The sequence below is a fragment of the Oryx dammah genome, unplaced genomic scaffold (genome assembly GCF_014754425.2).
Source record: "Oryx dammah isolate SB20612 unplaced genomic scaffold, SCBI_Odam_1.1 HiC_scaffold_21, whole genome shotgun sequence".
In the NCBI taxonomy this organism is placed as follows: Eukaryota; Metazoa; Chordata; class Mammalia; order Artiodactyla; family Bovidae; genus Oryx; species Oryx dammah.
The window spans coordinates 22,931,145-22,953,797 of NW_024070205.1; the positions used below are offsets into that span (position 1 = coordinate 22,931,145).

Consider the following 22,653-nt stretch of genomic DNA (forward strand, 5'->3'; position numbering starts at 1 on the left):
TCTTCACTTTCTGCCATAATGGTGGTGTCATCTGCATATCTGAGGTTATTGATATTTCTCCTGGCAATCTTGATTCCAGCTTGTGTTTCTTTCAGTCCAGCGTTTCTCATGATGTACTCTGCATAGAAGTTAAATAAGCAGGGTGACAATATACAGCCTTGACGTACTCCTTTTCCTATTTGGAACCAGTCTGTTGTTCCATGTCCAGTTCTAACTGTTGCTTCCTGACCTGCATACAGATTTCTCAAGAGGCAGGTTAGGTGGTCTGGTATTCCCATCTCTTTCAGAATTTTCCACAGCTTATTGTGATCCACACAGTCAAAGGCTTTGGCATAGTCAATAAAGCAGAAATAGATGTTTTTCTGGAACTCTCTTGCTTTTTCCATGATCCAGCGGATGTTCGCAATTTGATCTCTGGTTCCTCTGCCTCTTCTAAAACCAGCTTGAACATCAGGAAGTTCATGGTTCACCTATTGCTGAAGCCTGGCTTGGAGAATTTTGAGCATTACTGTACTAGTGTGTGAGATGAGTACAATTGTGTGGTAGTTTGAGCATTCTTTGGCATTGCCTTTCTTTGGGATTGGAATGAAAACTGACTTTTCCAGTCCTGTGGCCACTGCTGAGTTTTCCAAATGTGCTGGCATATTGAGTGCAGTACTTTCACAGCATCATATATTAGGATTTGAAATAGCTCAAGTGGAATTCCATCACCTCCACTAGCTTTGTTCATAGTGATGCTTTCTAAGGCCCACTTGACTTCACATTCCAAGATGTCTGGCTCTAGATGAGTGATCACACCATCGTGATTATCTGGGTCGTGAAGATCCTTTTTGTACAGTTCTTCTGTGTATTCTTGCCATCTCTTCTTAATATCTTCTGCTTCTGTTAGGTCCATACCATTTCTATCGTTTATCGAGCCCATCTTTGAATGAAATATTTCCTTGGTATCTCGAATTTTCTTGAAGAGATCTTTAGTCTTTCCCATTCTGTTCTTTTCCTCTATTTCTTTGCACTGATCTCTGAAGAAGGCTTTCTCTTCTCTTCTTGCTATTTTTTGGAACTCTGCATTCAGATGTTTATATCTTTCCTTTTCTCCTTTGCTTTTCACCTCTCTTCTTTTCACAGCTATTTGTAAGGCCTCCCCAGACAGCCATTTTGCTTTTTTGCATTTCTTTTCCATGGGGATGGTCTTGATCCCTGTCTCCTGTGCAATGTCATGAACCTCATTGCATAGTTCATCAGGCACTCTATCTATCAGATCTAGGCCCTTAAATCTATTTCTCACTTCCATTGTATATTCATAAGGGATTTGATTTAGGTCATACCTGAATGGTCTAGCGATTTTCCCTGTTTTCTTCAATTTCAGTCTGAATTTGGTAATAAGGAGTTCATGATCTGAGCCACAGTCAGCTCCTGGTCTTGTTTTTGTTGACTGTATAGAGCTTCTCCATCTTTTGCTGCAGAGAATATAATTAATCTGATTTTGGTGTTGACCATCTGGTGATGTCCGTGTGTAGAGTCTTCTCTTGTGTTGTTGGAAGAGGGTGTTTGCTATGACCAGTGCATTTTCTTGGCAAAACTCTATTAGTTTTTGCCCTGCTTCATTCCATATTCCAAGGCCAAATTTGCCTGTTACTCTAGGTGTTTCTTGACTTCCTACTTTTGCATTCCAGTCCCCTATAATGAAAGTGAAGTCGCTTAGTCGTGTCCGACTCTTTGTGACCCCATAGATTGCAGCCTGCCAAGCTCCTCTGTCCATGGGATTTTTCAGGCAATAGTACTGGAGTGGATTGCCATTCTCTTCTCCAGGGAATCTTCCCAACCCAGGGCTCGAACCCAGATCTCCCTCATTGTAGACAGAGGCTTTACTGTCTGAGCCACCAGGGAAGTCCTTTGGGTGTTAGTTCTAAAAGGTCTTGTAGGTCTTCATAGAACCGTTCAAGTTCAGCTTCTTCAGTGTTACTGGTTGGGTCATAGACTTGGATTACTGTGATATTGAATGGTTTGCCTTGGAAATGAACAGAGATCATTCTGTTGTTTTTGAGACTGCATCCAAGTACTGCATTTCAGACTCTTTTGTTGACCATGATGGCTACTCCATTTCTTCTGAGGGATTCTTGCCTGCAGTATTAGATATAATGGTCACCAACACTCTTATTTATTTTCTGCATTTGAATAAGTGACTTTTAGGTGGACAAAGACAAAGTGAAGGAAGCTTGTCTGTATTAATTTATCCTGAGAAGAAAATTTGATTTAAAGAACATTAGCAAACTGTAGTCGGTCTGGACTACCTTTTAAGGTTGGGGATGTTTTTATTATACTGATTTGGGATGTTAACTAGATTTGACCTGTAGATCCTTTTAAGAATGGACTTTGCCATTGTGCCAGCAGTTCTTCCTAACACTTGGTAATGTAACCTGAGGATCTAGTGGCAGAATCAAGGGAAAAACAAATAAAAATTGAAGTCATCAACAAATCACTCACACACTTGAAAATAATCATTATTCTCAAATGAGTCTTACTTTGTTCTCAACTCACATACCCAGGGCATGTGTAGGTTTTGTGGGTGTGGACATATAGATATAAGGTTTTCATCACTACTCTTTTTTCTGAGGCAACCATTGGGCAAACTGAAAGGTTAATGGTAAAGAACCAGTGGTCTTCTTGGGATGACATGAAAAGAGATGACCCAAAGACAGCTCTAGAGATGCCCTGGAGTTATTTGTAAGTGAAAAACCATATCACACTGCTATATTTAAAATGGATAACCAACAAGGATCTATTGTACGTAGCACAGGGAACTCAGCTCAATGTTACGTGGCAACCTGGATGGGCAGGGAGTTTGGGGGAGAATGTATACGAGTGTATCTATGACTAAGTCTCTGTGGTGCCCTGGAAACTATCACAACATTGTTAATTGGCCACACTCCAATACAAAATAAAAAGCTTTTTAAAAAACCCACATTGCCCTCTTTCCCACCCTGAGCCCCTCATTATCTGATTGGCAGGAATCAAAGAGTAGTGAGTCTCCCAGCTGATGGGTGACTCATCATGCCATTTGTCAGTCAATGGAAACCAGAGGTCCAGTGTCTTTCTCCAGGACTCTCCCAGGGGAAGCTATCAGGGAGAAGGCAGCCTTGCCAGACGTCTCAGTTCAGCTGGCCTGACTGGCATGTGCAGGGCATCTGCTTATACTCAGGGCCTGGCACGAGCAGAGGGCCCTGGAATGATGCTCTAGAAGGTTTGCTCTCAGTTTTCCTACCACCAGCTACCAAGAAAGCCACTGGGAAACCAATGAGCACCTTGAAACATAAACAAGCCAAAAGACATTTAACTTTCCCATTCCATTTGGTCAAGTCTGGGTTCACTCTGGGTCTAGTGGGCTGAACTTCATGTAGTGGAAAGCACATCACATTTGGGAAAGAAAACTTGGATTCCTATCCCAACCTTCATTTAGTTATATGAACTTAGATTCTTCAATGGCCTCTCTAATACACAGTTTATTTGTAAAATGGAAATTTAGAAGAAGTTCTTTTGCTTAACCATGGGTAGAATAAAGCATATGAAGGCATTTTGCAACCCATGAAAAAAATATCAGGTAACAAAATTTTCACTCTCAAATGTCTGCTTCTAGTCATATACCCCACTCTCAAGTTCCAAGCTCACATATCTAACTATCTCTTCCACAGGACTTCCCAAACAGCTCATAGCTGCACTGAGATAACCGCCCAGCCCTTCTGGCAGCCAGGTGGTGCGCGGCAGGGCCAGAGACCTTGGTGAGCTGCCCCCAAGTGCAGAAGCCACCTCTAGCTTGCTCAACACTGCTTTACGTGAAAATTCCAACTAATCATCTATCTGGCTTTTAAAATGACTTTATCAAAAAGCAAATATATCCTCTTTCTTCAAAAGCGTCCTCCTCCCAGCTTCCCTTTTCTGCCAGTGAGGATAATCTTTATGAATAAAAAGAGAAGGCAGAGACATCGTCTTTGACATTTCTCTCTACTTCCATCCTTTCCCATCCTATAAGCCATCATTTTTTCTTTTCTTTCTTATGTCTTGGTGTCTCACAGAACCAAGCCTGACTCTTGGCATATGACCATAAACAATTTTCTTTACACCGACCGTTGATGTCCACATCTGTGAAATGAAACAATGGAAGTTGTAGATCTGTCTGTGATGATTAAATCAGCTTGAGTTTGCCACATGTGGGGCACATGTGAGCTGAATTCTGCCTTCTAGCTGTTAGATGCCCCAGAGATGTTCACTGTCTCCCAGCCTTTTCTTTTCCTACCTCCACAGTGTAATCCCTGTTCTTTACTTTGCCTGGACTCTTCTCTTTCCCTGTCCCATCTCTGCCTATCAAGCTCATGTGCATCCCTCATGGACCTACTTTCAAATACTCCCTCCCTTTGGCATCCAGGAGTGACGCTACTTCCCCTGAACTGTCAATGATTCTTGCATTGTATTCCTACAACTCATGAGGTACTTAACATGACTACTGTGTACTCTGCTTTTGTATATGCCATCTCTTCTTGTAAACGTTCATGTTTATCTTCCTTACACATACCATTTACTTAATAAATAGTTTTTAAGTGACTGAAAGAACTCATCAATCAACTGATCAATGATGGATGTCCAGACCTGGCATGAGTGAATGAAAAACAATTTGGAAGTGACGGAATGACTTAAACAAAGAATAAGACACCAAAGACGCATCCGATTTTGTGTGCTGATTTTTTTTAATGAACATCTTATAATCTTACAAAATAACTGGCTGTAGCTGTTTTACGTTACAATACAGTAGATCAGCTCCTTTCACTGTGTTCCCAATCAAACCATCCCCTTGGAGTGCTAACTGGTGCACTCAACAGTCATCTCACAGAGGAGAGGACGTGCCAAACCCAATGCCTTGTAATGGAGGGAAGAAGAAGAGAGAATCAAGAATAGCTCTTTACTTTCATGTACAGGTTTGCCAGCTGACAGTTCTCACTCTGTCCTCTCATCTGTCTGCTTGGAGGCTGTCATACTAATTGCCAGAATCATCCAGCCATGGGCAACCTGGACCCCAGAGCTCCTAGTCACTAGGAAAAAGAGGAAGCAGAGAAGTGATTTTGGAACAAAGAAACAGAGGGAAGAGCCTCTGGGAGAGGCTCTCTGAGACCCCATGAATGGGGAGGAGCAGCAGAATGCATACCGCCATGGGGAATGAGTGTGAGCTGACATCCACTGGGGATTTGTGACCGTGGCATCTCAGACCTTCAACTTTATTGTGACGGGAGGAGCTCAAAACACTAGGCTCCAGGGGAAAAGGCAGGAAGAACCTGCTGTTTCTGAATGGCCAGGGCTGACTCCGGCTGGGCAACTTGGAGTCTAAAATGCTTTCCACACACCCCCAGATCCCTCCTGTCACCTTCCTAGGGAAGTGATGGAGAGCTGATGTTGCCAACAGAGACTAATTCTTTTTAAATGAAGTACAAAGAAGAAATGTTCTCACGGTTACTCCTGCGGGGAAACTGAGGCCAGACCCACACCATCATGAACCACAGGCTCCACATTCCCATGGTGGGGGTGGGTAGCAACGGGGGCTGTGGCCTTCTTGAGCTGGGCAATGCCCAGGATAACTCTCCTGCTACCTCATCCTCAGACATGGCAGGATTCCCCTGTATGGAGTTTGACGTGCTTTAGGAAATTTGTATAATGATTTTACAACTGTTTTAAAATGAAGAATTGAAACTTGTCTACTCTCCTTTTCCATACTGAAGCCTATTAGAATCCCCAAAATAAATATTCTCTCCTTGAGAGCACTAAATGTGAAGCCAGATAAGAAAGAATAGGTATCTAGACTGTTGTTTCTATTATCGCTGGGAATACAGAGGACAAGAGTATTTGGGACGGGCAACCTCTGGCTCTTTACCTTTCCCCGTGACTCTGCCACCCTCCTTTTAGATCCCCATAGATAAATCTGTATCCCCTTCTCCTTTTTATTCCATTCCAGAATGTTGTTCTTTCCTACATGAAGTCTGGCTCAGATTGGAGGCGGGGAAGGTAATATTTCCTTTTTCCTATTTGCACAGCCAAGGCTTCAGTGTTGATGGGAAGAGTAGAAAACTGTGGTCAGAGGCAAAGAGCAGGTGATCCGGAGAGACCAAGACTGCCCTTAACCTTTTGCCTGTTCTTCCTTTCCTGAGATGATAAGCTGGGGTGTTGAGAAAGAAACTAGCTCCTTACTCTCTTTCTCCAAGGCCTACTCCATAAATCATTCCAAAAAAAAAAAAACACACACACACACACACACACCCAAAAACAGCTGCAATAGACCACATGCAGAAAGAGTCAGCCCGGGCTGTAGACAGAGGCAGGTTAACATGGTCACTTCACACACTGTCCATCTATTGAGCAAGAAAGGATCACAATGACAAAATGGACTCTAAATAGTTGAAATTCTTCTCTCTCCCCACAGAGTGTCACCCTTGCTCCATGTATTTTCAGAACTTACTCAAAGGGAGCAGATTTGACACAAAGCACTTGAATAGACTTTATTTCCCATTCTGCATTGTTCAGAGGATCCCCTGTGGTGTGCTGTGGAGACCTGAAACAAAACTGGTTCTCCTTGACTCATTTTGTCCTCCAGTCCTGGGCTCTGATTGACCCCAGTGTCTACCCTGCGAATGGCCTCTGCTAGCTCCTCATCCTGGCCTATTCTTCCATCTACTCTCACCATGTCATTTCCTTGACGCTTTCTCCCCCAGTAAGTCAACAATAGGTCACGTGGCTGTGAATGATGGCCAGGCTCAGGGACTTAGAAGAAGGGAAACCACACACCGAGTATGAGGAATGCATGAGTTCCTATAATCCTGGTGACAGGAAGGTGAGCCTGCATACAGACTTGTTGACTGGCCAAGAGCCACCCCTGGAACAGGCACCTGTGGAAGTGCAGAAAACCCTGGGCCTCACCGACTGCAATTATGAGTTCTGAGAAGTGAAGAAAAGTACTTTTTGGATGGATACTCAAAGACTAGTTTTCCTGGACCCCTCACCAATGGATACCCCCACCCACATTTCCATGCTCCTTAGTATTATTACTCCAAGTCCCCGTCTCCTCAAACTGGGCCCAGCTCTCAGCTCATAAAAAGATGATTAGCTGACATATGATCATCAAAAACTCCATCCAATCTCTCTCTTTGCTTCCCCAGTTCTCTCTCAACCTGCTAATCCCTATGAATAGAAAGATGGTAGAAGAACTCAGTCCTCAAACCTCAGCATTCATTTTGGATGTGAACTTCACAGCAGCATGTGTGGAACAATGGATAATTTTTAGCTTAGTAGACAGCAAAAAATATAATATATATAATATATTTATATCATTATGTTTAAATACTTATAAAGAATTAATAGCTAACCTCATTATTACTAAGGGAGACTACACAAAGAAAGGGAGAGAGCCAGTTTAGATTAGATGAGCCCTGAAAGATGGCAATCCATTCAAAATGGGTATTAACAGAGTGTCCCTGGCAACTGCTCTTCTAGGGTTTTGGTATTGTTTTACAAGTTGGGTGGGGCTGAATAGTTGGCAGGGTGCAGAGTAGGGAGCAGGGCAAGAGTTGAGGATGGGATTGGATAGAATATAAATGGGGAGGAGGGTCCTTGTATATCTATCATATTTCTCTTTCCATTTTAAATCAACTGCCTCTTTGAAGAAACTTTTGCCTATGATTCTTCCTTACTTGGGCTACTTGATAAAACAGTTGGCACCTATAAACGTCCTCTTGCTTTAAGATCCTTCATGTTCTTCTTCCTTCACTTTATGCCCTTCCTTTTCCACTCATCTTTTCTTTCCTTTTGTGGAGGCCCCTCTTTCTTACTGCCTCCAGGGCAGTGGAAGGAAGGGCTTGATCCTACAGTTACTGGTTTTCTTCAGCCTTGGGGTCTCGGCAGGTGCATTCATCCAGATCACAGTCAGCAGCAAATGGAATGACCTAAGGGAAAGCAAAGAGAAGTTGAAATGCACCAAGCTTCACACTTTCAACCAGCCTTTGCTTTTCTCACTTGGTCCCAGAGGAAGTGTAGGATAGCATGTCAGTATCACAGAACTGAAATTAACACTCAGTTCTTTCACTTACACACCATGTCTCCTTAGGCAAGGTAAACCTTGTTTCACTTTCTTTACATATAAGGTGGGAGGACAAGAGCATCTACCTCAGAGGGTGTTTGGATGGTTTCAATAAGATGATGGATATGAAAAACATATTTCTAAGTACCTCTAACACCTGTTCCTACTACTTCTAATATTAGTGCTAATGTTTTCACAAAATCCCTGTAAAGTACGTAAGATGAATGTTAGCGTTTTCTTCTTAGAGGGAAGGTCAAGAGAGGTAGGGTGCCTTAACTCAAGGTCATGACACTACTACCCAGGAAACCAAGTCTCTAAACCTAGCTCTAGGTTTTCTACTCCCTTGGTGTTCTTGGGGCCACAGGGTCATCTCTGCTATTTTCATAAGCTTGAGGTTTTGCCCTTCTTGAACCCAGATTATATTTAGGCTTGGTGAAACAATGCGTCTCTCTACTCATTGTTTGTGGCCAGATTGCCTTCCTGCTATGTAATTATCCTTCCTCCAGGCCAGAGATGGTCCAGCAACATTTTCTCTCTTCCTGTTTGCACTGCTACCAACAGATAACCATACAGTTTGAGTGTCCATAATTAGCTTCAGAGAGAAGTGGGCATTTAGGAGACATAATATAAAAGTGACAAATATTCTGCTCTTTGGGCATGGATGGTCAAATGAAATAAAAATAGATCAGGGTATCATGTAATAGTCCAAGTGCACTGAAGAGACAGTCTTGGTGATTGGGCAAGTGGAGAATGGGTGGTGGGGTTTGAGGTAATTTCCCAGCATATTTTCATTAGTTAATATGAATTAACTAATTTAAGAGTCAACAAGGGTGAAATGATTTTTCAATCCCTTATGTATATACTGGCCACAGCCACTGAAGTCCACTAAGGCAAACCCTAGAACTGCAGAATGTGACATGGAGATGAGGAGAGAATTGACTCCTTTTTCTCAAGTGGTTATGCCTTCCTAGGTAGAAAAGGGACCCATGACCAGTTGCTTTCTTCAAGTGAGACCAGGAACTAGTTGGCATGCTTTCTTACCTGCAGTCCAAGCTCTTGATCTCTTTCTCATAGTTTGGGATTTAATGGTTTTTAGAGCAAACTCAACAGTGACACAACGAGCTCTTGAGTTTTCTGCACTAAGTAAGTTAATTCATGCCACCAGTGAGAAGAATGCCTAGCACAGAGTGAATCATCAGTAAATACTGTCTTTTAGAAGGAGTATTTAGGTCTGTGTACAGTTAATCATAGGTGTGACTTTACTGTGGAGATGCATACAAGGAAGAAAACATTATCTCTTGTGTATTTCTGATTCATCAAATCAGCCAGCTAGCATCAAATATCTTTGGAGTTCTTGGGTTTTCATTCATATTATTCCAAGTTTTCAGCCTACTCGATTTTATATGTTTCGCTCGAGCATATCTTCTAATTTTATAGAGCCCAGAGTAATAAGATAAAAGGAGAGAAGAACTATGCTCGGGACACAGTCTGGGGAGTATTCCAGGGAGCTTGTGATGGTTGCTCAACAAATACCTGCAATATGCTTGCTACACACTTTATAGGATTTTTAATTTAGCTATGAAGATTTAATAATAACTGGAGACATTTAAAGCACTAGGTAGGAAGCCCTGCTCTGAAGTAGGAAATGGCAACCCACTCCAGCATCCTTGCCTGAAAATTCCCATGGACAGAAGAGCCTGGCAGGCTACAGTCCTTGGGGTTGCAAAGAATCAGATATGACTGAGAGACTGAGCAGGCACAGATATCACTTCATGGGTAATCCTGCCTCCCCAAGGAGTGGAAGCCATTATTCTCTGCTCATAGAAACATCTCCTGGACAATGATAAGCAGGTGTGAATCTCTGAGGAGCAGAAGCACGGCTCTTCTGAATCAGTTGCAGGACTGACAGTGATAGAAGCAGTGTTTTCTAATAACTTATCCTAAAATTACAGTCCTTCCTCCTGTCACCATAGAGGCTCCCATGTTTGCTCATTATCATTCTGCTCTCTTGACTGTTGAAGAAAAACCATGATGCGCCATGAAGCAGAGCTAGCTGCAGCCCCTGCCTGTTTCTGGGGCTACTACCCTCTCCCCCGACTCCCAGGTGTCCTCACTTACCTTCTTGGAGGAGAGTGTAGAAGGGCAGCAGTCTCCCCCATCATAGTTGCAGTAGGCCCGGTTATTGATGGTGTCACACCAACCGTCCCCTTGGAAAGGCTGGTAAGGAGGCGGCAGGTCAGTGTCTAAGTACAAATTCACTCTGCTTCACCCTTTTTTTCCCACTTATACCACCTCAAAATAATCCACAGAACTCAAGATACATTATTATGGGAGAAAACCCAAAGGGCAGGGTCAAAACTGACCCAACATACTCAAGAAGTTGAAAAGTCTCAAGATAAGACCCTTGGATCTAAGGAATTGTCAAATTTCATACCTAGCATCTGTTCCTGGCCTATTCTAGGGTCCAGAATGGTTCACTGAATTCCTTGATCAACTTTTTCACCTTCTTGTAATAGTAGGTCTTTATATCATGTGGGTTATATTTTTTTACATATTTTTACATACAAGAATATTTTTACATACAACAAAATTTTAAAAAAATATATTTTCACATGTGTTAACTCTGTTGGTCATCAAGAAAAGCTGCGCATCAGGCAAATTTGGCTTTAAAAGTCCCATTTCATCAGTGAGGAAATGGAGATAAATAGAGATGACAAAAATCTCCCCAGGTCACACAGCTAGGGTCAAGTAGAATTTGGGATTAAAAGTCATGTATCTTGACTTTTTGCTGCTTGTTGAAACATAAAGAAGGCTGAGTTGGACCATAAAGAAGGCTGAGCACTGAAGAATTGATGCTTTCAAACTGTGAGTCCCTTGGACAGCAAGGAGATAAAACCAGTCGCTCCTAAAAGAAATCATCCCTGAATATTCATTGGATGGACTGATGCTGAAGCTCCAAAACTTTGGCCACCTGATGCAAAGAGCTGACTGATTGGAAAAGACCCTGATGCTGGGAAAGACTGAATGCAGAAGGAGAAGGGGGTGACAAAGGATGAGATGGTTGGATGGCATCACTGACTCAGTACACAGGAGTTTGAGCAAAATCTGGGAGATGGTGATGGACAGGGAAGCCTGGTGTGCTCCAGTCCATGGGGTCACAAAGAGTTGGACACAACTGAGTGACTGAACAACAACACAGATTAAGGACCATAACTGCCACTTCTTCTGGTATTTGTACTTAGAGACCCAGTTCTGGGTTGCTATATTGACTCAAATGATGTCTGTCCAGAGTGCAATGGTCCTAGGGTTTGGTATACCATGCTGGAACACAAGTCATCCCACTTGTACAGCTACTTCATGCATAACAGCTAGACACAGGGTTACAGCAGAGAAAGCCAAATGGTTTCCATCTACTCCTGCTACTGCTACAAGTTAATAGAAACCAAAATGGGAAAGGGGCCCAGGCCAAACCAGAGTTAATGGAGTGTTTCACCCCCAAAGGGAATGTATGATAAGAACAGCAACCAGCGGTTACAAAATAGCTTAGCAGCCCAATGTGTCATTTCTCTAGAACCACTCCTGGAAGGGAACAGTGTCCCACAGCATCCTGGAAGGCACACCAGCCAACCCAGCCCACCTACTCAATCACATCAGCTGCTCCCCATGCTGAGTGGATGCCCAATTATGAAGTTCACGAAACATCTTGTGATCAAACTCTTGGGGCCACAGACGGTCAGAAGACTCTTGAATCCTGAGGCCACATTTCAGTTCCCACGTTCAAATCACTTTTTCTTTCCCCACCCTCCTTAAAGGTCAAATAGAACGACTGTTCCCTATTTCACTGGGCTTTGATGAGATAGATCACTAAACTAAAAAAAAAGAAAAAAAAACATTAAATAATTTTCAGCAATTGCGTTACATCAGAACAAGTTCATCCAAGTTATTACTTCAATGTTTTGATTTATTCTATGGGGTCCAGAGGTCACTGGAACACCATTCCAGATGTATACCAGTTTGCCAACCCCTGAGAAGCTGCTACTTATGGGGTGGAACTCAACAGCTGTCGTACAGCTGCACAGCAATGTCAGTTGAGAGTGGGAAGTGCAAATGAATTCTGTTCTCAACACAGGCCTCACTGGGATAAAAGACAAAGATTCTGAGATGAGCATTTGTCAATGCTGGAGCCCATTGCTCTGGCTCTGGAGAACTTGGAATAACTATACAGTGAGCACTTGAATCTATAATTACAGCCAAATAAGAGGAGTCAAAATGCAACTAGCCACATCCTTAACACCTATAGATGCCCTGAGTTCTCCTGGGAGGACCAAGTGCATCCCACTGAGATTTCCCCAGATTTTTTTTTTTCTTTTTCATGTGTTTGGAGTATATTTTCCTCATCTAACACTGCATCTGTTACTTTTCCTCCAACCCTGACTGACTCACTGGCAAAACTTAATCTGTTCCTTCTTTCTCTTTCATGTAATTGTCTATAAAAATCCAAAGAGCACCCAAAATACTTTTCCCACATTATAAAAGCATGGGCTTCAATATGGAGGATTAAAGGGAGATCTAAAAAAGATCTTCCTTTTCATAAGAACAACTTAGACATCCGAATGGGTTAATAAGAGACCCTTTGGAGTCTTTCTTTCCAATCTCTTCCCCAAGGATGACCTCTCTCATCTCAAGAGCATTAGGGAAGATATGTTGAAAAGAGCAGAAATGGTCTAGGTCTAGGTTCTGCAGATCCCACTGAACAACAATGGCTATAGCCTGGACATGATTTCTAAAAATTGCTTCTTTTACGTTCATAAAGGTCATCTTGGGAGAGAAAGGAATTTATAAAGAGGAGCATAAATACAAAGAAAAGGTTGGAAAGACCCAAGTATTTAATTTACTGTATACCTATTAGAATTAATTGTTCCTCCCCCAACCTGCCAAAAAACTACTCCACCCTAAACAAACAGAGTCTCCTATGGCAACATGTGCCTGGGAAGCTTGACAGCTTGAGTCAAAATTACAATGGAAAAAATAGGAAGGAAAAAATGCCTAATTGATCCAAAGTTTTTAAAGTATCTGAAGACTGGATGTAGACTGGGAGACATAAATCACAATAACTGAAAGCTGTCTGATTTGGGAAGTCACTCTTCCCCACAGGAAGCCACTCTTCCCCACAGGAAGCTTCCCCAAGGGAGGGTACAGGATCAGTTTCTCTGCACATCACGTCCATAAGTGAAATCTTCGTTACCCACACATGCACTTAACTTTCCTGTATCATCACAGTGTTCCACACAAGTGAATTTTTCAAATACCTAAAGCTTATTTCTTTAAGAGCCACTTTTCATTTTTATTTTAACCATTTTCACAGAAGAAAAAAAAAACTTTTATAAAATTCCAGTTTCTCTGTCTTTTGATAAATTAGAGAATACAAAGTCACTAACTTGAATGTTTTTCATTTTTACTCACAAGGAAGCTCTTTGCATTGGGATAGTTACTTCTTTACTAAACGAGCCTCCTTCAACATACACACAACACCACACACACACACACACACACACACACACACACACACACACCCTCATGGATCTAGTTTTGTAGAATCAACCTAAAGTAAATATGTAAATCTGAGAGACAGGCTGAGCTGCTCTTATGATATATGAGTTTGATGATACCTACAGGAAAGCTTTTGTTGCAGTTGGCTGTGTTCCAATCAGATGAAGTGGCCATATACATGACTAGGCGTAAGTGATGCAATACAAAGAGGAAAGGCTGTCAGTCTGTCCTGTCCCTACGACTTGACTTCTCAAGAGTAAAGATAATTTTCTCTTTATGTTATATTATCTGGTGATATTTTCTGTTTAATTTGCTCTGGGGAGTTAGGTATGGGAATGGTAGCTCTATCTGTTGCCTATGGATATAGTCATTCATTCAATCACTCAACATTTATTCCACACCTGTTTGTGCCAGGCATTGCTATGGGGATACAGAGAGAAATAAAACAGGGCTCCAGTCCTCAAGAAGATCCCCATTAGCAATCACAGCTGCTGCTGCTGAGCTAGCATAGAGATACAGACAGAAGAGAAGTACCTAATTCGGATTTGGGGTGGATGAGAGCAGGGGAAGGATTGCATGAGCTTTCAGGGGTTGGCACTACTCCATCTAACCCTTGTGAAAAAGAGCTTAGCGTTGGCTGATGCAGAGGGACCTGAGAAAACTGTACACGTGGTAGGAGAGGGTGAAAATAGACAGGTAGGTGGTCCCAGACGGCTTCTCACAGAACCCAGTGTCAGGAAGAGTGCCATAAGCTTTGATTGATTGGCTGATAATACCCCTATTCTTTGAATCAGATTAAGAACACTTTTCCTCTACAGCATGCAATGGAACACATGGCCTCAGTGATGTTTTAGAAAGGTGGACTTCAGACTTTTTGCTCTGCTAACGGGAAGACTGAGATCTTAGCCAAAAATGATTATATCCCCAAAGGTAAAGTCTGGGACAAAAGCCTTTGTATTTGTATCTTTTTGCACTTGTATCTTAAGAGATGTGTTACAATAGGAGAAGATGCTAATCATATTTTTGCACACCTAACACTATTTTCTTTCTCCTACATCATTTCTCATCAAAACTTTCTCATTTTGTGAATGACAAGTCAGACCCACACCCGTTTCTCCATATTGATCAGGCTGCATCAGGCCAAAAGAAGCCTTTTTCCAAGGCAGCTGTGGTACCACACCCAATGAAGTCCATGCAGCAGATGGAAGCTCTCTGATTCTCCAATGAATGGTGATCTCCAGCCTTATTCTTTCAGCCCTTGGATCTGCCCATGTGTCCATACTGCCTGGGTTTCACTGCAAGGCCTCTCAGAATCTCAGGGGCAAAATCTGAGAGATTTCTGAGCCCCCTCAGGGACTCTTAATGAACATACACAACTTGCTTTTTCTTCAAAAAGACCACCGATACATAAAATTCTAAGGCTGATAGATCCCTGAGGACTATTTGGTACAAAACTCTCAATTTACAAATAATGAAATGGCCCTTTAATAAGGTGAAATGTCTTGTTTGCAAGGCTAGATATGGCAATCCTGGGAAGAGAGCCCAAATTTCTTGATTTTGATGTACTTTCTACTAAACCATGCTACCACCATCTGATTATTCCATAAACCTTTTCATTTTGGGGGACTACAGAGTAACTTAAATTCCTTTGGCACCTCTATAAGAAGGGCTTAGTTGTAGGAACGTTAATAATGAAGTACACTCAGTGATCTAATACAGAAACCAGGAAAGGGTCATACCTATACTCTCAATTCTCCTGGGCCCCCACAGCCTCACTTCTGTTTTTCTCGGTTGTCGGTTAAAGGCTTGTGCCAATAAGCAACCCGGTACTATAGCTCCTTCTGACCTTGGGGCTCAATTGGTCTATGTTTCCCTGGAGCTGATTCTGCCAGGAAGAAGCAGTGCTGAGCTTTCATCTCATCAGCAGATACTTGCCACCCAGAAACACTGATTTCTGGGCCCTAGAATTGGACTCAAATCTCTCTGTTCTTCAAAATCAGATTCCCTGGGATTCCCAGTCCTTTTGCCAGATTCTCAGGTTGGGAAGTCTGATGTGGGACCTAGAACCTTCACAACAGTGTGAGAACTTCTTTGGTATTATTATTCTCCAGTTTGTGGGTTACCCACCCAGCAACTTCAAGCTGTGTTTCAGTAGTATGTGAACCAAGAATTTCCAGATGTACAAGCTGGATTTAGAAAAGGTAGAGGAACCAGAGATCAAATTGCCAACATCCATTGGATCATAGAAAAAGCAAGGGAATTCCAGAAAAATATCTACTTCTGCTTTATTGACTATGCTAAAGCCTTTGTGTGGATCACAATAAACTGTGGAAAACTCTTCAATGGGAATACTAGACCACCTTACCTGTCTCCTGAGAAACTTGTACACAGGTGAAAAAGCAACAGTGAGAACTGGACATGGAACAATGGACTGGTTCAAAATTGGGAAAGGAGTACATCAAGGCTGTATATATGCATATATACTCTGTATGTGTGCAGAGGACATCAAATGAAATGCCGGATAAATCACAAGCTGGAATCAAAACTGCTAGAAGCAATATCAACCACCTCAGATATGCAGATTATACCACTCTAATGGTGAAAGAGGAACTAAAGAGCCTCTTGATGAGGGTGAAAGAGGGGAGTGAAAAAGTTGGCTTAAAACTCAATATTCAAAAAAGTAAGATCATGACATCTGGCCCACAACTTCATGGAAAATAGATAGGGAAAAAATGGAAACAGTGATAGATTTTATTTTCTTGGGCTTCAAAATCATTGCAGACAGTAACTGCAGCCACAAAATTAAAAGATGCTTGCTTCTTGGAAGGAAAGCTATGACAAAGCTAGATAGTGGATTAAAAAGCAGAGACATCACTTTGGTGACGAAGGTCTGTATAGTCAAAGATATGGCTTTTCCATTAGTCATGTATGGATATGAGAGTTGGACCATAAAGAAGACTGAACACTGAAGAATTGATGTTTTTGAATTGTGGTGCTAGAGGAGACTCTTGAAAGTCTCTTGGACAGCAAAGATATCAAACCAAGTCAATCCTAAAGGAAATCAACCCTGAATATTTATTGGAAGGACTGATGCTGGGAAGCTGAAGCTCCAATACTTTGGCCACCTGGGTGAAGAGCTGACTCATTGGAAAAGACTCTGATACTGGAAAAGATTGAGTGCAGGAGGGAAAGGGGGCAACAGAGGATGAGATGGTTGGATGGCATCACTAACTCAATGGACATGAGTTTGAGCAAACTCCAGGAGATAGTGAAGGACAGGGAAGCCTGGCATGCTGCAGTCCAGGGGGTCACAAAGAGTTGGTCATGACTTAGCAACTGAACAACAAGAAGAAAGATGATAAAGCCAGGCATTTTCTGCTCACTGCAGTCATCTGAGGAAAAGAGGGAATTGAGTCATTCCACTCTTCCTGTGTTCACCCTTTGGGGTGGGAGGGTGCCAGTGATCTCACATTTGTGGGTTTGCAACAATCTTCTTGGAAAATGCAAAATTCAGATCGACAGATATCCTAAGATGGATTGTGCAGGAAGAATTTCTTAGATACAATGTCCTCTGGAAAATCTCATCTGGTGTCCTAGACCCAGAGAACTCTCCATGCCTGTGTACTATGGCATATTTTATCCATATATGCCTTATAGGACTTAACATTCAGCATGTACTGTCAAGGGCTCAGAGTCTCATCACTTCTGTAGTGCCAGCTACTAGCTCAGTGCCTGATGCACTGCAGGTTCCCAACAAATAAATAACCGAGATGGTGGCTAACCACATTTTCTTAGCATACTTTATGAGGCGATTATCCTTTTCATTAGTCCTCTCCTACTAGGTGCACAGTATTGATACACACTTATTTCTGAGTGGGAAGGGATAGTAGGATGCACTGTCTGAAAATTCTCCCTCTATAAACAATCTAGAAATATTGAACGGATTTATCAACATCATCTTAGTTCTATAGGTGGGATAATAAGGGAAGAATCGAAATTGCCAGAGGCCCAAATCTAGAGCAGAAAGAAGGCAGTGAAACTGTGACTGCCCTCGGAATGTTTGCAAATACTATCTGTAATCAAGTGGTTGAGTTTTAACAGTTGATCAGGAACAGGGACCCAGGTCTTGGATCTTTGCAAAATGGGGATCTTTTAAGTGGCTCTGTTAGTATTTTGTATGCATGCTATGTATACATGTATGTGGGTTCTTTACCTCTGGCACCACCTGGGAAGCCCGTGGAACAACATATATACAGCAATGCTGCACAGGTAGCTTAACTCATCCGGAACTAAGAGATTTTCCCGTGCCCACCTACCTGACCTGAAATCTCCATTATTTAATCCAAGGAGTGGCAAAGTCACTAATCACTAAGATGTTAAAGACCTCCTAGGTTACCAGGTAACAACTGAAACTATGAAGAGTACCATCTTGAAGGCCAACAGTCTACTCTTCAAACAATAGATAAGCAAGACATAATTGAGAGGAAGGCAATAAAGATACACATTCTATTGGATGAGCAGAGGGGAGCAGTCCCATTTGGTGGCCCTCAGAGAGGGGTCAGTACTCAGGTCTACTCCTGTGGTCTTTTGTGATTTACTGGTCTATATGAGGTCACTAGACCTTCAAGAGAAAACAAAGGGGGACCCTGACAAGGTCAGAAAGAGAAGCCTGATTATCACCAGGTTACCTCTGTCTGACACCAAAACCAAATACAGTCTTAGAACAGGAATAACCAAGTAGTGCAAAAATGAATCCCTTCTGCAAGAAACAGGATACAATGAGACAGGAAAAGGAAAGCAAACAAAATAAGGTCAAATTACTTCTTTCAGCTATAACATGTTTATTTGCAGTGAGGTACCCAGAGCTTCAAAGCTCCTACCCAGTAAGATGCTCAAGGCTGTACAGTATGGTGATTCAGAACATGAGGTATACTGTGAGATAAACCTACACCCAGGTCCCAGCTCTGTTCCTCAGTAACTGTTAGAGCCTGAATGAGTTACTGCATTTTAAGCTGCAGTATTCTCCTTTGTAAATAGGAATAACACCTATTTATAGAGTCTCTGTCAAGAAAAAAATGAGTGAATGGGGACGAAATGCTTAGCCCAATACCTGGCCCACAGTAAGTACTCAATCAATCCTAGTTTTATAAAGGTGCCAGGAATGTACCATTGCTTTTACCAGGGTGTGGGTTGGTGTCTGAGTTCCCTCCATAGAGACTGTGGTCAAAAAGACATCAAGATTCTGCCACCAACACTTTAGGATCAAAGCTGTGGATGCTCTCATCTCTGCTCCCACCACTCTCAACCATAAATGTACCTATCTGAGTCATGAAGGAGAGTCGGATGACAAGGGAAATGGGTCTGAGACTTATTAAAACAGACTGGGAAAAGTCTTCCTGGCTTCTGGAAACCAGGGCTCCCCTAAAAACCATAGTGGTGACTTGGGTGTCTTAGCCTCTGAAAAACCCCAAACCATCACAGACACCTCTTCCTTGACGGGCACTGGAGGAAAACAGGAAGGTGAGAAGACTCAGTGACTTATTTTTCAGCCAAAAATAACCTCCTAGCAGTTCCTTCCATTTAGCTGCAAAAAAAAAAAAGACCCAGCAGCTCAGACTCCCCACTTCATTTACAAACATACACCACCTGCTTTCCCACGTGGCCCTTCTCTTGGCTCAGCATGGCCCTGGTGCTTCTCACCCACACCCGGGGTGGGCAGGGGATGTAAAGGTCCTGATGAGGAACTGGGGGCAGCAGGGTGTTCAGGGAGAGGCTGTACTTCCCTGTGCCAGAAAATCATGGGCTCCAAGTCAGAGCTCTGCTTCTCACAGGAGAGAGGAGAAGAGGATATGTCTCCAGGGTCCTTGTCACTCTCTCTCAGGGAGAGACAAAATCCTCCTGAAAATTTGTGATCTGTCCCTCTGTTGAGAAATGTTTACCAAATCGAACCACTGCTGCTGGTGGGACCGTGTCCTAGCCCTCAAGTGCCTGGGGAGGCCTCGCAGATGGTAAGACACTCTGTGCCTTGGGCCTTTACCTCCCTCTACCTTTTACCAAAACTGAATGAGGCTGTGACAGAACCGGTACTCCGCTCCCAGTGTGTGTGTGCTTAGTCGCTCAGTCATGTCTGACTCTGCTTCCTTCTGGAGTGTAGCCCACCAGGCTCCTCTGTCCACGGGGTTTCCTAGGCAAGAATACTGGAGTGGGTTGCCATTTCCTTCTCCAGGGGATCCTCCCAACCCAGGGACTGAACCTGTATCTCTTGTGTCTCCTGCACTGCAGGCGGATTCTTTACCCTTTGAGCCATCAGACACCTTTCTCAAATCCTTAACTCCTTTCTCAAATCCCCATAGTCACTCACAAGGCCACTGCCTGCCCTCAGCCTCAAACCGCAACTCCATGTCCTAAACACAAGGCCCCTAAACCTTTCTTCTCCTCTGCCTTTGGTCTCACTCCTCTCTCTCATGCTTTCCTTTCCTCCAGAGCAGTTGATCCTGCACAATCAGCTTGTTCTGTTTTGATGCCAGTGGTTCCCAGTCCTTCCCTGGCAAACTAGGATTTTGTGGCAGCGTCACCTGTTTCATCTCCAAACTGAACCGCACAGTAGTGCTTCTTAAGATACTGCCAGGTGACCCAGCAGCAGTCCTTCGGGTGGCCTGATGGCTGTGCTGAGGTTCCCAGCCGGAGATGATGACAACACACCCTCAGGCCCCATCCATGTCTCCAGCACGAGGCTGGTGGACCCATTAATTCTAGTAATTTTGCTTGTCTTATTTTCATGGTAGGAGGGACATTTTAGGTGGCCTACAAGCTCTCCTGATAGTCTTGCTACAGGGCATTTGGCTTTCTTCTTTAAAAGAGGAATAAGTTAACAATTGTTTGTTCATGGGAATTTCCTGCCTTGGATCCAGCTAATGGAGGCAACCTACTGTGGTTCAAGGCCAGAGGTAGAAATGTTGAACACAAGAAGTTTGAAGTCTACAAGGCTCATGGGGATAGGGACACTTCCAGTTTGTCCCCATGCAATGAGGCCCCTGCGTTAGCACAAGGCCTAACACACCACAGTAGGTGCTTCCTGAATATCCAGTGGATGAGACCTGTGAGAATTGATTTTATAAGCTCAGAAAGCAGAATAGTGTTTGCTTTCTACTCCTCTGGACTTTCTTCCAAGATATGGTATTTTCTTCTCTCTGGTTCTCTACCCTCCCCAGATATCTGTTCTCACTATCAAGGACTCTCTAAAACATCACTTGAAATATGAGCTTGGCATGACCTTCCAGGGAGAGGTTCACCAACAGATTCTCATGAAACCACACTGAAAGACTCAGAAGAAGAAAGCTAACAGCACAACACCAGGCTGCTACAGGCACCGTGCCCAGCAGGTGGGACCTTCGGCCTGGCTTCCAGGCACTTCTGTAGGTGGTCCTTCATCCCCGCTTCCTCCCTGGGCATCTGCCATCTGCGGTGCCAGTACCCCAGCCCACATGATCAAGACAGGGAGCCCTATAGGCTCTGTACAAGCTCTTGGAGGACAAGGACGTGAAAGCCAGAGGAAACAGGCAGAAGTCAGAGGTGGAAGACCTGCCGCCAGAGACGGGGACAGAACATGTGAGACCTAGAAGAAGGCTGGGGGCTGATGGTGGGGTTCCTGCTCTGACTTCCAGCCTTCGCCACCCTCTGTCCCTGTCTGCTGGCTTTTCAGCCAGCCTGCAGTTCATGGGAGGTTGAAGCAGCCCGAGCCGACGACGGGAATGTTCCACCGCAGCCCCCGACACGCGTGCTCGCCCCCAGGCGCCCCCGCCACACACACTCTCATGCCAGGCAGCTCGGCATTTCTTGGCTCCCCAAGCCTGCCCGTGGAAGATGACTGGGAATGCAGACTGTGGGAGGAAATGACAATATTCATTGTTTGGATTAAATATTTTTCTTGGCCCTTCTGTTGTTTGCTGAGCGTCTCCCCCCCCCTACCCCCCGCCCCCTTCTCATTCTCTCTTTCCTTCCCTCCTCCCTCCCTCTACCTCTCTCTCCCCTTCTCTCTCTCTCTCTCATCTCTTCCTCAGTAATCAAGCACACTGAGAGAAACTTCAAGGAGAAAGCAGAAACTCTGAGGGAGGGAAGAGCTGTTGAAGGAAATTAAAGTAGTTGACAAAGGCTTTTGCCATTCTGGTACCATAACCAGCTCTTCACAAGGATATTTCACTTTGGGATTAATCTAAACCTACATTGCTTTGAGTTTTCATAAGTCTTCATGGGACACAACCCATAGCGCTTGTTTTCTCTCTCATTCGCTCCTTCTTTCATATATATATATTATGTGTATATATCATATATATATATATATGATATATATACATAGGGCTTTCCAGATGGTTCAGTGGTAAAGAATCCACCTGCCAATGCAGGAGACAAGGGTTCAATCCCTGGGTTGAGAAGATCCCCTGGAGTAGGAAAAGACAACCCACTTCAGTATTCTTGCCTGGGAAATCCCATGGACAGAGGAGCCTGGTGGGCTACAGTCCACGGGGTCACAAAGAGTTGGACATGACTGAGTGACTGAGTATCCCATATATACACAAAAATACATGCATAAATGACATATATCGTTCTTATATAAGATAAATGTGTATATAATAATCACTAACATATAATGTTTATAAGACAGATATATAATCTTAAAATATGTGTTACAAGCCTGAGAAAACCATAACTGAAGACACATGTACCCCAGTGTTCACTGTAGCACTAGTTACAATAGGACACAGAAGCAGCCTAGATGTCCACTGACGGACAAGTGGATAAAGAAGCTGCGGTACATATACACAATGGAATACTACTCAGCCATAAAAAGGAACACATTTGACTCAGTTATAATGAGGTAGATAAACCTAGAGCCTATTATACAGAGTGAAGTAAGTCAGAAAGAAAAGTAAATATCATACACTGATACATATACATGAATCTAGAAAAATGGTACTGATGAACCTATTTTCAGG

At 43.2% G+C, this 22,653-nt stretch overlaps 1 protein-coding gene across 1 annotated transcript in view; it reads right to left on the reverse strand.

Moving 5' to 3' along the window:
* Nucleotides 1–7,421: 7,421 nt before the first annotated feature.
* The window catches only part of PAPPA2 (pappalysin 2), a 303,795-nt gene continuing 288,563 nt past the window's right edge, over nucleotides 7,422–22,653 (reverse strand). Inside the window, exons 21-22 of the mRNA XM_040263919.1 lie at nucleotides 10,229–10,327; nucleotides 7,422–7,976 (exon numbers count right to left, since the gene is read on the reverse strand). Of these exons, the coding sequence (XP_040119853.1) occupies nucleotides 7,902–7,976; nucleotides 10,229–10,327 (174 nt within the window). The 3' untranslated portion in view covers nucleotides 7,422–7,901. The remainder of the gene's footprint in view (nucleotides 7,977–10,228; nucleotides 10,328–22,653) is intronic.